The 15,915-nt window shown below is 37.0% G+C and overlaps 2 protein-coding genes across 6 annotated transcripts; one reads left to right on the forward strand and one right to left on the reverse strand.

Moving 5' to 3' along the window:
* The first annotated feature begins 394 nt into the window (after nucleotides 1-394).
* LOC121725423 (60S ribosomal protein L15) lies at nucleotides 395-2,115 on the forward strand. Its single transcript, XM_042112405.1, has 5 exons — nucleotides 395-502; nucleotides 760-952; nucleotides 1,030-1,166; nucleotides 1,497-1,607; nucleotides 1,826-2,115. The coding sequence occupies exons 2-5, from the start codon at nucleotides 781-783 to the stop codon at nucleotides 2,018-2,020; spliced, it is 615 nt and encodes a 204-aa protein (XP_041968339.1). The 5' UTR covers nucleotides 395-502; nucleotides 760-780; the 3' UTR covers nucleotides 2,021-2,115.
* A 2,987-nt stretch (nucleotides 2,116-5,102) lies between these two features.
* LOC121725412 (transmembrane and ubiquitin-like domain-containing protein 1) lies at nucleotides 5,103-14,609 on the reverse strand. Of its 5 annotated transcripts, XM_042112383.1 has the most exons (10): nucleotides 14,586-14,609; nucleotides 14,380-14,480; nucleotides 14,074-14,254; nucleotides 13,700-13,759; nucleotides 12,659-12,802; nucleotides 11,692-11,850; nucleotides 10,758-10,972; nucleotides 10,153-10,311; nucleotides 7,726-7,859; nucleotides 5,105-5,807 (listed from the first exon to the last, which is right to left on the reverse strand). In XM_042112383.1, exons 3-10 carry the CDS (start codon nucleotides 14,246-14,248, stop codon nucleotides 5,660-5,662), a joined length of 1,194 nt encoding a protein of 397 aa, XP_041968317.1. In that variant the 5' UTR covers nucleotides 14,249-14,254; nucleotides 14,380-14,480; nucleotides 14,586-14,609; the 3' UTR covers nucleotides 5,105-5,659. The 5 variants fall into 5 exon arrangements, with proteins under 5 accessions (XP_041968319.1, XP_041968316.1, XP_041968321.1 ...); XM_042112385.1 differs by lacking the exon at nucleotides 14,586-14,609 and having other exon boundaries at nucleotides 5,103-5,807; nucleotides 7,726-7,856; nucleotides 10,153-10,309; nucleotides 10,756-10,972; nucleotides 14,380-14,567; XM_042112382.1 differs by lacking the exon at nucleotides 14,586-14,609 and having other exon boundaries at nucleotides 5,104-5,807; nucleotides 10,153-10,309; nucleotides 10,756-10,972; nucleotides 14,380-14,567.
* Nucleotides 14,610-15,915: the final 1,306 nt, after the last annotated feature.

Below are 15,915 nucleotides of genomic sequence, written 5' to 3' on the forward strand. Positions count from 1 at the left end.
CGGTAAATAGGGCTATTTCTTCCGTGAGTTTTAACTAAAACATCGTTATAATAACTTTCTTATCCTATTCATTGGAATATTATTGCGTCTTTTTCAAATTGACATGTATCAAGTTTTACATTATTTTGCCCAGTTTTGTAGCAATCATTGATGGTAGTCCCTGGTATTACCGATAGTTGTCTACCCATACGCGAGTATATCGGTATATCGTGCGTTATTACCGAGCGGTATACCGCGCGTTATTACCGAGCGGTATACCGCGCGATATACATTAATCGCGGCGTTATTACCGCAGCAGTGTGTAAATACATGAGCGTCCCCATACAAAATGTACTGAAAACATATATCGCGCGATTTTACCGAGCGGTATTATCGCTCCTGTGTGCGGGAGGCTTAATAGTTTTGACAAGTGACAACTGACAGCTCATTTCACATTTGGCATTTTTTGTCAGACTTCTTTCAGCCATTTTCTTTTCCAGTTTACCTGTGGAGCGTGCGAGACGTATGTGTATTTTTAATTAAATCAATCATAATCTTGTGAATCGTGATTTTTAATGTCTTTATTTCGAAGTAAATTGATAATTGTGTTCGATATAATTTAAAAACAGGGTGTATTTTGTGTGTTTTAACAGTTTTAATAAAAGTATTCGTTGATTTGCAGAACTCATACATCATGTTTCATGAGGGTCTTGATTCGCTCTTTTTGTGGCCAGACCGATGATGTGACTTCTGATCAATATGTATTGATTTTGTTGCTAGGTCTGCCACAGGCTTCCCAAGATGGGTGCGTACAGATACATTCAAGAGTTGTACCGCAAAAAGTTGAGCGATGTTATGCGGTTTTTGTTGCGTGTCAGGGTATGGCAATACCGTCAATTGACTCGTATGCACCGTGCTCCTAGGCCAACCAGGCCCGACAAAGCTAGAAGACTGGGATACCGCGCTAAGCAAGGTAACATTGGTTTCATCGAATTATTAGCACTCTAGTTATCCAGGACCTCTACTACATTAACTTCCTATTACTTTCAGGTTACGTTATCTTCAGAATCAGAGTACGTCGTGGTGGCCGCAAACGCCCAGTCGCCAAGGGTGCCACCTACGGCAAGCCCAAGAGCCACGGGGTTAACCAGCTGAAGCCTACACGCAACCTGCAGTCTATTGCCGAGGTAAATATAACGCCGGTATCTTTACGTATAACCCACACGTGGATGACATGTGGCATTTATTTATTTGTATAATTAATTTAATAATTATACAAATAAATAAATAAGAATTACTGTTATGCTAAGTACTCACATTATACGGTTTTTGCTCGAATCGAAGGAATTTTGACATATTTAATTCCGTCGAGCTGGCTCGAAGCAGCCTTGGAGCTGTCAGTTTTGTGGTCCACACGGTGGTTACGGTATTGCTCGATTTAGAGTAAAACTATCGAGCAAAACCGTATGCGAGTACTTTGCATAATAGCTATAATATTGATCTTGATTTCAACACAGGAACGTGTTGGTCGCCGCTGTGGTGGTCTCCGTGTCCTCAACTCCTACTGGGTCGCTCAGGATTCATCATACAAATACTATGAAGTCATCCTAGTTGACCCATCACACAAGGTAATTATTTGAAGTTATCACAACATACACATTTAGAATTATTGCAATAAATGCACTGTTATCCCCAATTTAACTTTGTAATGATGAACAATTTGTCATGCACCAATCTGAAAGGTTTTGCTGAAAAATCACCTACCATATTTTCTGATAAAATATGACCTAACTAGTTTACACACATTATTCAGACTTTAGTTTCTTATGTAGCATTATTTTTACAGGCTATCCGCCGCGATCCTAAGATCAACTGGATTGTAAACGCTGTCCACAAACATCGCGAGATGCGTGGACTCACATCGGCAGGAAAGAGCTCTCGTGGTCTTGGAAAGGGTCACCGCTTCTCACAGACCAAGGGTGGTTCTCGCCGTGCTGCCTGGATCAGAAGGAACACTCTGCAACTTCGCCGCAAGCGATAAACATTTTATTAAGATTACTATTGACTTTCTATTTAACAGTATTTGCTATCAGATGGAAAGCCAGTGGACTACAATAAACATACTGCTATATGCAATTTTAGTTTCTATTTCTCTTTTCTTATCCATACAAAAGGAAAAGAAGGTAAGATGTATATGATGATGAAGCCTCATGAAGGCATATTATATTTTTAAATAAAATAATAATTGTTTGTCTTTTAAAGGAATTATTTTCCCAGGTGGGGTTTGGCAGTAGACTCGCACAAGAAAAGCAAAAGGTAATTTTTATTGATGTATTGTTGAAGTTCTTAATCCCCTGTTCTACAATTTTTTATGATGATATAATGCTTAATGATATGCGCAACCCTGATTACCACGCATTTAAAACTTCCTTGGATGGCTGAAATTTACTTCAATTAAACAAAAGACTTTTTATTGTATCTGTCAATAAATTAATATGGGGCTCTATTGTCTTTAGATCTTGCAACACAAAAGGAGGCATTTGAACACAGGCCACAGCACCACTTGTTCAGCTTCAGGTATTGAAATACACATCTATTTAATTAAATTTCTTTAGAATAAGCACAATAGAATAACCACAGTCTGTGGAAGTAGAATAGAAGCAATTGTATATTATTATTCAGCTTCTCAGAATCCCAAAATCATTCTGTGTTTAATTAATTTTTATAGTAATTAGAATAAATGAATTTGGGAAAATAATTCTCGTCTAGGTGAGGTTGTTGTTACTTTAATTTTCGATTATCCTCAATCCGGCGAGAAACAATAAAAAGAATACAACATCCAGATGAACGTAATTTAATAGCAACAAAAAAATAATTTTTAATTGTGTTTTTTCAGGTACCCAAGGAAATTACAAAAATTGTAGATTTTAAAATTAAATATAAACCTAAAAGTAACGCTTAATGTTTTTTTTATTTACAACGATAGGCTTATCCTATTCATACATAGTTTAGAATTTAGATAGGAAAAATCACAATTCTACGAATAGGCTGAAACAGCCCAGCAAAATTTTGATGAAAAATATGAAAGCTTGCTCAAAAGTCTTGATTGGTCAGATAAGTAAAATAAAACACCAAGCAATGATTGATTATTTATGAATAATTATGATCTTATACATGAAATAACAAAATTTTATACAAACTAAACACAAATCTTTTCTTACATTGGGCTGGGTAAAATCAAGGTTATTGATACGATAAAATATTCTCGATAGAATTGCTTGATAGTTATTTTCAATACATAGGCGCTTTGCGGACGACGGGGCGGGGCGGGCCGGTCAATTTCGCCGCGAACGATAGCACAAAGGGAATCTTATATTACCAATGCACACGGCGGGCAAAAAGACCGCGGCGCACGTCCGCGGCTGCCCGCCGTGGATCACACAAAAATGTTTACATGCAATAACGCAGACGGCGTGTGCTTTGTGTACGCGGCGCGGGCAGCCGCAGACATCGACTGGCGTACCGTTGAACCGAAATTGACCTGCCCGCCCCGTCCCTTCGTCTGCAAAGCGCCTAATGGTGCCTAGCGTAAAACATCGATAGTACTGACTCGCGTTTATTTTCCAATTCATAATGCCTTGATAACACCTACCGAGAAGCGGCGAGAAAGTGCAGCACTTGGTAAGTTTTGTATGGATATGCTCGGCCGAGGGAACTGTCTCGCCACTACTCGCTAGGTGGGATCATGGCAAAAGCTAGTCATAACAGTCTTACCAGTCAAATTATCCGAATGGCCTGTTCGCATTTCAAAATTGTTACTATCATGGTAGACCGGGAGATGGTGACACAAAATTCTTGGTCATTTGTACCAGTATGGCGGTTCTACAGTGCCCAGGGGTTTAATTACGTAAAGGCAAAAAGGAAAATGATGGTCATAGCGCTCTGGTGGCCCAAACGCGTGGGCGTTTATCGAACGCATCGGATAAATGAGTGTCGGAACGATTTGTTCCACAAAAACGCTTGCATTTTCAGATAGTCGAAAAAAATATTAGTACGGTACCTAGGCGGTAGCGTAATGCCATACTTCTCGGGTGTGGCTTTCAGCCCGCCATACCTACGCGCGACGAGAATACATTAATAAAAAAAAAACCATTTGGGCTTATTTTTGCATAGCTAATCAATTATTATCATCGTCGAGTAGCCCATTCACGAAAATCACCTTAGTATACTTTTCCGACAGGTCCCAATGGCCGCCATATCACTGCAAAGGTTGTAATTTTTTTGAAACGCCCATTGTGAAAACCTGCTTCATTTGAAGGCATTCTAACTGCGAGTCGTATGGCCAGCCTAATGGCGCAATTTCACTGGTCCCGCATAGGACCCGCATGCGGGGTGCGGGAGATGTCTTTAGCCATAGGAACCATTTTCATTAGTCGATATGTCTTTCTACTACAACAAGCACTTGTGAGACGAAATTGAATAATGAAAATGTATTTGACTCGCGTCCCGCAAGCTGTATATATCGACCGAATTTCATTAGTTGATATCACGGTCGGTATAAAGCATGCGGGCAATCCCAGCAGGCGGTGTAACGAACACGTATCGACTTGTAACTTTCATTAGTTGTTATCTCGGCTGCGGGGACTCCCCGTATGCTGTGTCGAACGAGACGACCAATGAAAATGCGCCATAACGCTACTTGTCTCTTTCACTCGCGCACGAATACATAGCAATTTCGCTTATCGCTGTTTTTAATGCCACGCACCTGTGGAAACTGAAAACGCGCGATTGGAAGAGAGCTGGCTAGCAGCCCTTTTTCTAAATTCCTATCTATCCAGCGACCGAACTTACATTTTATCATCATTATAACTAGTCGACAAGAAGCTTATCACAAAATCAAGATATACGCGAATGCGAAATTAAATTTATTTAAACGGTCCCGACTCCCTTTCCCTGGCAGATTTCTGACGTATTCCGATTCGGGAATACGTTGATAGTTGGGGTATCTGGGAGTTGAGACGGTAGGTACTTTCAAAATATAAGATATTAAAATTAGATGTTCACAATTAACTGACTAAATAAATACAAAATGATGTTACCTTAATAATTACTTATTTATATACATTTTTAAAACATTATGTAATCAGTAAACTCAGTAATTTAAATGTTAATTGGAAAGCAAGAATTACCTAAAGACATTGATGAGAAGTTAACTTTCTTTTCGATTTTGAAACGTAAGCCAATCTAACGTTAATGAAAATGTTTTTTTAACTTTGGAAACTAAATCATAATAATATAATGATATGAATAAATAAATCGTGACAAACACCGACACACTTAACGCTAGCCATACCAGCCAATTTGCCTGCGGAGAATGCCTGAGGCATGTGGGAAAAAGGAGTTCTCTGTAAGTATGGCTTTCCGCACTATTTACCTGTGCTGGCGAACTGGTCAAACTACATTATCGTGCTTTAAACAATTTATCTGCCTGCACCTAAATCTCTTGGCCATTATTATCAACATCAATTTATTTTTGAGATACATCTTAAATTTTGTCTTAAATAAGAAATGGGCCTTCAATTTTAAAAGTCACCGAGTACCTAATACAACGTTTTGGAAATCATTACACATTGTAAAACTGCTATACCATTGCTTTAAGTCCATATTTCCAATTGTTTGTTTAATTATTTGGTACAGGCTGATTTGGTCTTCGATCAAAATGGAATGTGTCGGAAAGATATAAACCAAATATAGCAACAGTGTAGAAAACTGTTAGAGCGAAGAGGGCGACGCTAGCGCTGGCAGTGAACATATTAGAATATTCACATCTGAAAACAATATTTTTATTATTGTAACATATTAATTAATTATTAAATTATTATAGGGGGGGGCGCTTTTTAGGGTTCCGTACCTCAAAAGGAAAAAACGGAACCCTTATAGGATCACTTTGTTGTCCGTCTGTCCGTCCGTCCGTCTGTCAAGACCCTTTTTCTCAGGAACGCGTGGAGGTATGAAGCTGAAATTTATATCAATTACTCAGGTCTACTGTCCCTTGAAGCTGTGAAAAAATCAAACTTCTAAGCCAACGCAATCAAAAGATACAGCCGTTTATGCCGCAAATTTTCGACACTTGCAAGGGAATCAAAACCTACAGGGTGCTTCCCGTGAACTCAGAATCTTGAAATTTGGTACGAAGCAACGTCTTATAGCATAGATAAAGGAAAAATTACGAAAACCATAAATTTTTAGTTACATCACATAATATATTTTTTTTTAATAATTTTAAACTTACTACCCATTTCCTCATAAACGCGTAGAGGTATTAAATTGAAATTCATACCAAATACTCAGGTCTATAATACCTTTAAGCTGTAACAAAATCAAACTTCTATGTCAACGCAATCAAAAGAAACAGCAATTTAAGCTGCATATTTTGAAACTCGCAAGTACTCGCAAGGGAATCAAAACCTAAAGGGTACTTCCAGTCGACCTAGAATCTTGAAATTTGGCATGAAGCAACGTTTTATAGCACACATAAAGGAAAAATTCCGAAAACCTTAAATTTTGTTATGAATTTCATTTTGCAATAAAAATACCATAGTTATGACTCGATTGTCGTAATGAACGAACTTTGTAAACCTTGCAGGTTTGTACGGAACCCTCGGTGCGCGAGTCCGACTCGCACTTGGCCGGTTTTTTTATCGCCGACTGCTTATCGAATAACTTAACCATACATGATTATTGACCTTGTAAGGTCTGCTTGTATCTGACATCATATTTGAAATATAACATGACAAAGTCAGCGGACAAACATAACTTGTTTTTCATTTGCAGCACTTGCTTATTATGCAGCTTAATGCTCAGCGTTGAATGTTTCAACTACAACAACGCTTCGCTCAATGAAGTACTCTCAAATCTCAATCAAAATAATTCACATTCCATTAAGCGTTAGCAGTAACTTCGGTATTGTGCGCTCAAGTAAGTCGCATTATTCTCTACAATGAGGGTTGTTGAATTTCTTTTTGCCACCAGCCTACCTAGCATACGCCAACGTGATATCTCACTCTCGACGAGTAGTTACTCGTCTCATAATGTCAAAATCTCGACATTATCTCGACCAAACTCTATAAAAATGTGTTATTTCGATAATAGATCTACGCGAGAACAAATGTTTGTTATGCTAGGGTGAATAGAGATGAAGAGACAAACCATCAAATATCGAGAAAACATGTAGAGTGAGATATTTCGTTGGCGTATGCTAGGTAGGCAGGTGCCGCGATGTATGATAGATCATAGACCTGACGGCTACTACAGCCGTCAGGTCTGTCGTGTCAAACTGCTGTCATGTGTCACGATATTATATGCATGGGCGTACCGAGGGGGGGGGGGGGGGGGGCAGGGGGGGGGGGGGCTGCTGCCCCCCCCCCTGGATCATGTTGACGTCCCTACTAAGTATATTATCTAGTACTTTCGTCTATAAAAATTGAAAATAATAAAACGAATGTTTGCCATTTGTTTGCAATACAATATTTTTACAACATAAATTATTAATTTTTTATTCTTTACAAACACCTAGCTTCTAAAAAATCTGATTTGCCCTCCCCTGGCCCAGAACCTGGGTACGCCCATGATTATATGTCTATTTGACACGATAGACCTGACGGCTACATCGCGGCACCTGCTTGCAAATAGAATTTCAATAACCCTCATTGTAAAACAATAATAATTTCGTAAATGAAGACATACCTAAAGAACCAGACGATAGTGAGCGCGACGGACACGAGCGTCATGAGCACATTCTCCATGTCCAGCCAGCGCTCCCCCTGCGGCGTCTCCCGACTCAACTCCGGATTGGCAGCCGCTTCCGGCGGGCTCTGCTGCTGTAATACAATAACATGTTTAAATACGGTAAAACATTATATTATTGGCACTTAAACTACTGGGTACTTTAACTATTATTGAACATTAAATGCAGCGTCGCTCGTTGATCCAATGTTGCATACAAAGAATTCTATTTATACTGAGGTAGAAGTGGTGTACTCTAAGAAATGTCATTTGAAAAGCAATCCTAAAACAATACAATCAAAACATAACTCACACACAGAAACTAAAAGTATATCTACGTAGTCAAGTGCGAGATGCCAATATTATTTGTAACAAGAGTGACAAGGATGCAGGCCTATGACATTCGGTCATACCGAACGCAAGCGTAACTCCCCGAAAAATCAAACGCCCGCAAGTACTGACTGCAAAAAAGTCTATTACAAATTAAGATTTTTTTTGTTATTAAGTTTATTGTTTTTTATAATAATATAAATTAAACTTAAACTGCAACTTACAATTAACTGGTATTTAGTACCTGCAAAGGGCGTGCGCGGGTGAGGTCAGTGTGAAGCGGGAGGGTGGTCGAATGCATTGTATAGGAATATAATATTATGTTACCGTTAGAATGCGGAATACGTTAATGTTCAAATTAACTAGGTAATCTGCAGATTTCCCGATACCATCCGGTAAAGTGTGAAATTTAAATCAAAAAAGCAAATTTTTGTACTTTACCTAGTTAGTTTGCATAGTAACGAATGGTACATCGTTGAATTGCGGAAGACAGTGAACTAAACACTTTTGTTACGCTCCTTCGCTGGGACTCCACCCCTCTGTTCCTATGTTCGACGATTTGGTCTGTTATATTTTATCAGTGGAGTAACATTAACAACATTGACGTTAATATTGAATATTTTATCCTTTGTTTATTTTTTTCTTATTATGGCGCTTCGGCTATATAACCATGGCCAGTGTCAAATAAGTGGCGGGAAAACTATGTTCTTGTAACTATTTTTAGCATCGATTTTCTATTTGGTAAAGTCCAAAGTCTAGTCAAAGTCAAAGTAAAAGTCAATGCAGTCAAGGACTCAAATTGGTCGATTCAGTAAAATGGTAGACGCTTTACTAAAACTTTCGATGGAGTTTAGGAGGGAACACAAAAGGCACGTTTCTGGAAGTTGTATCACTGGCCTACAATTGTGCATGATAATAAATATCTAATGGTTAATACTTAATATTCTACCAATAAAACACACTAAAAACCCAGAACAATCTTAGGAAATTAATATAAAACACATTAACGTCACTCTTTCACAATCTAAATTCTAAGCTAAACTCTTCCTTCGTTTATATTAAATTTTAATATTTTATTCCTTTGTTATGGTCCTAAAAATTAAAATCAATAATCCCTATACCTACAACTAAATAATATTATTTATTCAAACAAGAACCTGATTTATGCAATTTACCGTATGTATGGTCAGTATTCTTCAGATTACCTAGATATTCTGCAGATTACTTAGTAATGTAAGAATATAATCAATTTTTTGCACTTTAACTGACTCACCCAGATAATCTGCAGAATACCGCGTTAATCTGCACTCTAACTGGCTTACGCAAACTAACGGTAACATATACATACATACATAGCCTGTGAGACACATAACTCTTACTTTTTGCTTTGCTGTAGTCAGGTAAAAATTATTCATCTATTGTGAACAACTATGATAGTTACCTGTGAAAGGTAATCCCTGAAGATTTATTTGTATATTTTTTACAAAATCTTATAATATAAGATAGTATTTTGCCCTTTGACTACATTTAGTATCTGAAAATAAAACTAAGTTTGTTTTAAAAATTTCTTTGCTAACCGTACACACTCGCATACAACCGTCGCGTACAGCGTGCCAGTGAACACTGACTGCAATGGTGTGAATTAGCTCTATTGGAACGGCGGAACATTTGTTGCGTATGGCATGTCTACATCAGTTTAAATAGAATCTTTGGTTGCATAAAAACAAAAAAAAAATCGAATTGAGTACCGTTTAGAAATAAGCAGTTACCTTAATATATCGTTTTTCCGTGTCAATTGTAGCGTTATAAATGTATCTAGTGCGCAAAAAATTTGGTAAAAAACTTGAGAGGAACACATGGAACGAAGTTAAATAGAGAGAGAGACATAGAGAGAAACACGCGCTACCGCACGGCTTACAACTATAGCATTATTGCTCTAGTTGTAATATACCGACACTTTTGTGTCATGTCGTTACAACTTTTTCCGTCTAGCCCCCTTTCGCAACGCGCGATAAGGAACTTCGTTCCAATAAAATAAAAAAAGACAATAGTATAAACCTGTGTCTGCTGCGGACGATTGGGGTGCACGAGACAGTGTACCACAGCTCGGTGGTGGAGACCAAGCGCGCGCAGCGTCGCCGCCTCCTCCAGCACGCGCCCGTTGAAGATCAGCCTCACGCGCCGCTCCGACGACAGCTCCGCCGAGAAGTGCCTCCTGAATTAATCCAGAGAAGTCGATTCATAGACAGATCATCTACGTATGCCAGCAGAATCATAGCAGTCATATAACAGCGCTCGCGACTCCTAATCCGAATAAGGAAGGTAGGTTCTTGTGAGGAGACATGGAGCCGCCCGCTCCATCTTCACCCGGGAGAGCCCCACATACTCCAGTGACCCTACCTCAGCGGTACCGGGGATGCATAAATTTCCCGGCGTTAAAAAAAAGATTAAGTACCTACGTATTTTGTTTACGTTAAGTCAAAACTCAAACCCAGCCGACGGCGTGATCCGGCTGGGCTAAGTTACTAACTACTAACTTTAAATTTAGATGTAGGTAGAGAGACTTTAGGTTTACATCCGACGTGGGTCCACCATCTATTTCACACACAATCTATTTAAATCAAAATACTTTAGAATACATAACAACTTTGTTATACAAACAATTTAAAATCCTTCAACAGCTCATCCAGACTGCCTTCGACTTCTTTCAAAGTTTCGTTGAGGTATTTGAGTTTAATGAGGATTTTCCGTTGGTCGGCGTCGGCGCTAGCGATGTCAGTCGACGTACTGCTGGCGACGTCTACGGCTGCCTCTCCTTCGCCTGCCGCAGACTGATCATTATCCTTTTCTTCGCTACTTTTTAAACTCGAGTTAGGTTCTGAAATGAATCACGAATATGGAACTTAAACCTGTTAAATTACAGATATTTTTAGACATATGGTTAAAAAGTGGTTACAATAATTACATGGCTGTTTAAATTCAGAAAAATCTTTATTATTAAAATAAATTACCTACTCCTACTGATTAATTCATAATAGGTGAGCTAACGATTGAAGTTAGTCAAGCCCAGACACAACAAAACCCGACCAAATAGGTCCGTTTTCGGGGGGCCAACTCCACTCTTCGAATTTCGCTTTCAAGGTATCTAGCGAGTGAGACAACATGACGTGTACGCGCGAGTGCGACAACCTGCGCTTAATCGCACATTTGTCAGCACCGTACGCGCCGTACGCGTCGAACGCACATATATGAAATGCGGCGCAAATGGTGCAGATGAAAGTGCGAGGTATCACATCATTTTATACAACGAATTCTAAAATGCGGAGCGTTCGATAAAGCGATCACCTTAAAGCGACATTCGAGTCATGACTATATGCTATAAATCTAGTTCGTGATAGTACTACCAAAGAAGTTGATTCATAAATCATAGGCAGATGGCGGACCTATGTAATTTGGTCGTTTTATGTCAAACCCTCAGAACAGGAAAATAAATCAAACCCATCCGACAGATCACGAATTACATTAAATTTACATATTCCGACCAAAATGACGTAGGTCCGTCAACGTCTACCTATGAATGTATTCGATGGAACAAACCATTATTGCGCGCAAAGAAATCGCAGCCATCTGTGACATCGGCCTCCATGGCGCTGACGATACTATCCATTTCACGTATCTGGTCGTTGCTGGCGGGCTCCGCCTCCACAGGAGCCACCTCCTCCCTCTGAGTCTCCTGGGTTTGTGTCGCTGCGGGTGCTGAAATTATTACCTTTATAGGGTTCCGTACCCAAAGTGTAAAAACGGGACCCTATTACTAAGACTTCGTTGTATGTCCATCTGTCTGTCTGTGTATCTCCAGGCTGTATCTCAAGAACCGCTATAGCTAGACTTCTGAAATTTTCACATAATGTGTATTATCTGTTGCCGCTATAACAACAAATACTAAAAACAAAATATTAATATTTAAGGGGGGCTCCCATACAACAAATGTGATTTTTTTGGCCTTTTTTGCTCGACATCAATAATGGCAATAGGTAGGCACTTGAAATTTTCACTAAGGCCTTAAATACATGTGTAATTTAATAATTAATAATAATCCTCAAATCCTTAATAAATAAGGCTCCCATACAAAAAACACATTTTTGGCCTATTTTTGCTTGGCCACTTGGCCGATTTTTAATTTTTTTATTTACTATTTATGTAGTTTATTTTTAGATTAGAGACTTGTACAAAGCTTAAAATTAATCCATCTATTTATGAAAGAAAAGACTTTACATATTTTAAGGCAGGGCTAACTTTAGCTTTGATAAGCCCAATAATGGGCCTTAGCAGAAAGAAACAATGAAGCACTGTTTAACATTTTCACACTATTACCAGTTACCCTACTCATTTGCCTAAAGTCTAAACACTTTTGTATAATATTAAATATGGCAGATTTTTTAAGAAAAAAAATAAAAAAGTATGACATAGTATTTTTTTTGGACACACAAATTTTAAGGTGTAGGTTTGATTCTCAAGCTGAAATGTCATCAATGAGTCTGTTTTAGTCAGTTTTTCTACTCACCATCAATTCGTCTATAAAAGTGCAAACGGTTGTTATCTAGCATGGCCATGTCTGCATCTACAATACTGTCCATCTCTTGAAGGGGAATTACTCCATTGTTTCTTGAGCTCTCCGACTCCAAAGCAGTATTTGTTGTAGTTGCTACAAAGAAAAAAATATTTGTAACAAGTGTTCATAAAAATACTAATGTGAAGGTCCACTTTTAACAAAGTCCTCAAGTTAGCCTTAACACCGAGTCCAAGGAGAATACAATTATAAATTATAATGCACAATAATTACACACACTAACAAACATTAAGTAAGCTTTTATGACATTCATAACCAATTTAAAGATAAAAGTATTGTAACTTAAGTTAAAATATTATATAATAGCCACATGAAATAAACATTTATGAAAAGCCATAAAAAACAATATGACCAGCCTATATTGTATAAATAATCCTTTATAATTTGTCTTTATATTAACCATAATGAATTTTATCAAGTAGGAAAATATTCAAGACAACATTTTTTGACCCAAAAAGTATTTCTTACTATTTTATAATTTTTTTATATAATTCATAATAATTATTATTACAATATAGTATTTTGTATGCACATAATTCTTAAACATATTATTTTGAAAGATTCACAGAAATACTAGTAGGTTCCCATAGATTTTTTTTCTGATTCATCATCAAGCTAATTTTTGATGAGTAGCTCTCAGTTATACAATTTAAGAGTAACATTGTTCTACAAATAGAACAATCCATATTTTAGGACCATCATATCAAAGTATGAAATCCTTTCTATCTCTGTTAACTAACACTTTCGAGATTTTTTGCAGATACAAATATTGTTTGTCTTATCAAAATGAAGCTACACACGAAAACTTAGCTTGATAGTTATAAAAAAAAATTCTAGGGAACCCGGACTATAGTATTCAGAAAGACCAGAAAGTAAATAGTTTGTTAAGTGATAAGCTATGTATTATTTATGATTTAGTAATGAATAAGTAAAATTATTATGCAACTGAAATCATGAACTGGATGTGCATCTTACGAGTAGGTTCAGCGGGAGTTTCCTGGGAACTATTTATTTGTAAATTTGTTGTATTCGGTCCTGCAAATCAAAATATATTTTGTCATAAATTCTTTTAACTTGTATACAATGTAATACACTTATAGATTTCATTCTCTTTTAACCATAATATTATGGGTAACATAAGTTTTCCAGTTTTGATTTATATAATAATATGATAATGCACATATTTCTTTTAAAAGACAGAAAATTTTTAGTTTTTGTATCCAATATTTAACCCGAAACAAAACATCTCTTTGCTAAGTTAAAACCAGTTATGGCACTTTTTTTTTAATACTTCTGTACATAAAGATCTTTGGTAAATAACTATGTGTGTAAAAGTTGATTTTACTCACTCGTTCGTATACTAACTGTGACAGGATGGTGGGGCCGAGACCTCATAACAAGTATGGTCCTGTATCTATTTGGTCTTGCGTTTGTAGACCACCAAGCTAATGATGCTACAAATATGATCAACACCACTGCCATAAACTGTATAACTTCATCACCAATGCCGTCTATCATAGTCATTGTAAACTGAAATATAGATCACAATAAAATTTATGAACATTTACTACTAATGATTTGGAATATTATACGAAATAATTAAAATTCACAGGCAAGAACTGATCAAGGTCATAAGCAAAAAGGCAAATACAAACCACTTGTATCTGTATGTTAACTCTAATAATCAAAATACGTGGTCAAATGTTTATACCATTCAAGCGTCGATTATAGCGAAAGAACATACATTGCTAAAGAGCTGAAATGCGATCATATTATTATTTTATTAATTCGTAAGCAGAATTTTAAAATTTGCATTATGAGCTCTATAACAACATGAAAACTGTTTCATACTAAAACCGACAAAATTTCAAATATTTAACACATATTTGATCGTGATTGCAAATAAAAGACAAAATTAAACTAAAGTTTTAATTAAAATCTTATTAACTGAGAAAAACTAATTAATTATCACCAAACTACACTATTTTTCATGAAAAACGAAAATATTTATGACATATTTTATAAAATGACGAAATGACAACTGGCAACTGACTTTGACAATTGACAATTGTCAAAAGTATTTTTAAGTGTTATTGGTATCTAAGCCAAAGTATTAAGTATCAGATTATAACTTAAGGGTCTTACACACAGATCAGGTAAGGTAATAAAAGATGTTACTACTTACTGTATACCTAATTACTAATAAGCACAAATCACAATACATGTTATACATCTCGATTCTCGATATATCTTTCTATAGAAATCGTCAGGAGACCACACACAACAGCTATAATGTATATTTTTACATCTTCGTATCTTAAGATACATATCTATATGAAAATATACATTTATTACATGATCTTAATACATTTCCGTGTCAAGTACATACTTCTCTTCATAGGATGTCAAAAATTTCTGTGATTATCCTAATATGTATATATGACCCGCGTAACGCGTTCCATTTAGCGTTAAAAACGATCAAAACGCTCAAAATGCCTCCTACTTTGAGCGTTTTTATCGTTTTAAACGCTTAAATATGAAAAGCGTTACGCGGCCCGGATGATAGACGGAGACACACAGTGTTACCTTTGGTGTTACCTTGGTGTTACCATGTCTCAGTACCGTGTTAAGCTTAGGACAAACCTACGCGACCAAAGCGGTCGTCTACCGCGCGGCGGACGCTGCCCATGTAATCTTATGACGCCGTGCACACCTACGCGACCGCGACGCGAAATGTTCGCGTCGGCAAAGCGAAACATGCGCGTCAAGTTGTCAGACGCGTGTTTTGAAGTGTACATAACTAGACTTCTTTTTTAAAACCTTTTTTATATTATTTTTGTACAACTTTTTAGTTTATGATTTTTTGATTTGTTTACGTTTTGATAGATTGTGTCATGATATTAAGGCACGTACCACATGTGCATGCTTGAACACAGTTTTGCTAGCGCATGCTTCTCGCATGAAAAGATGTAAGACTGACTTATCTACCACATGCATGCGCAAGCCACATTCTTGCCGAGATCGTCGGCGTATAAACAATGTTTCTCAATGAAGAATTATATTTTCTTCTGCTTTAATTTTTCCAGTGTTTGCTAGTGACAAAATTGATAATGCATAAATAAAATATTTTTTTTCATATGCGTATTTTTTTTATTCCTGTCAGAATAATCTTTCGATTTGATCTTCCACAG

This window comes from Aricia agestis, chromosome 3 (genome assembly GCF_905147365.1).
Source record: "Aricia agestis chromosome 3, ilAriAges1.1, whole genome shotgun sequence".
In the NCBI taxonomy this organism is placed as follows: domain Eukaryota; kingdom Metazoa; phylum Arthropoda; class Insecta; order Lepidoptera; family Lycaenidae; genus Aricia; species Aricia agestis.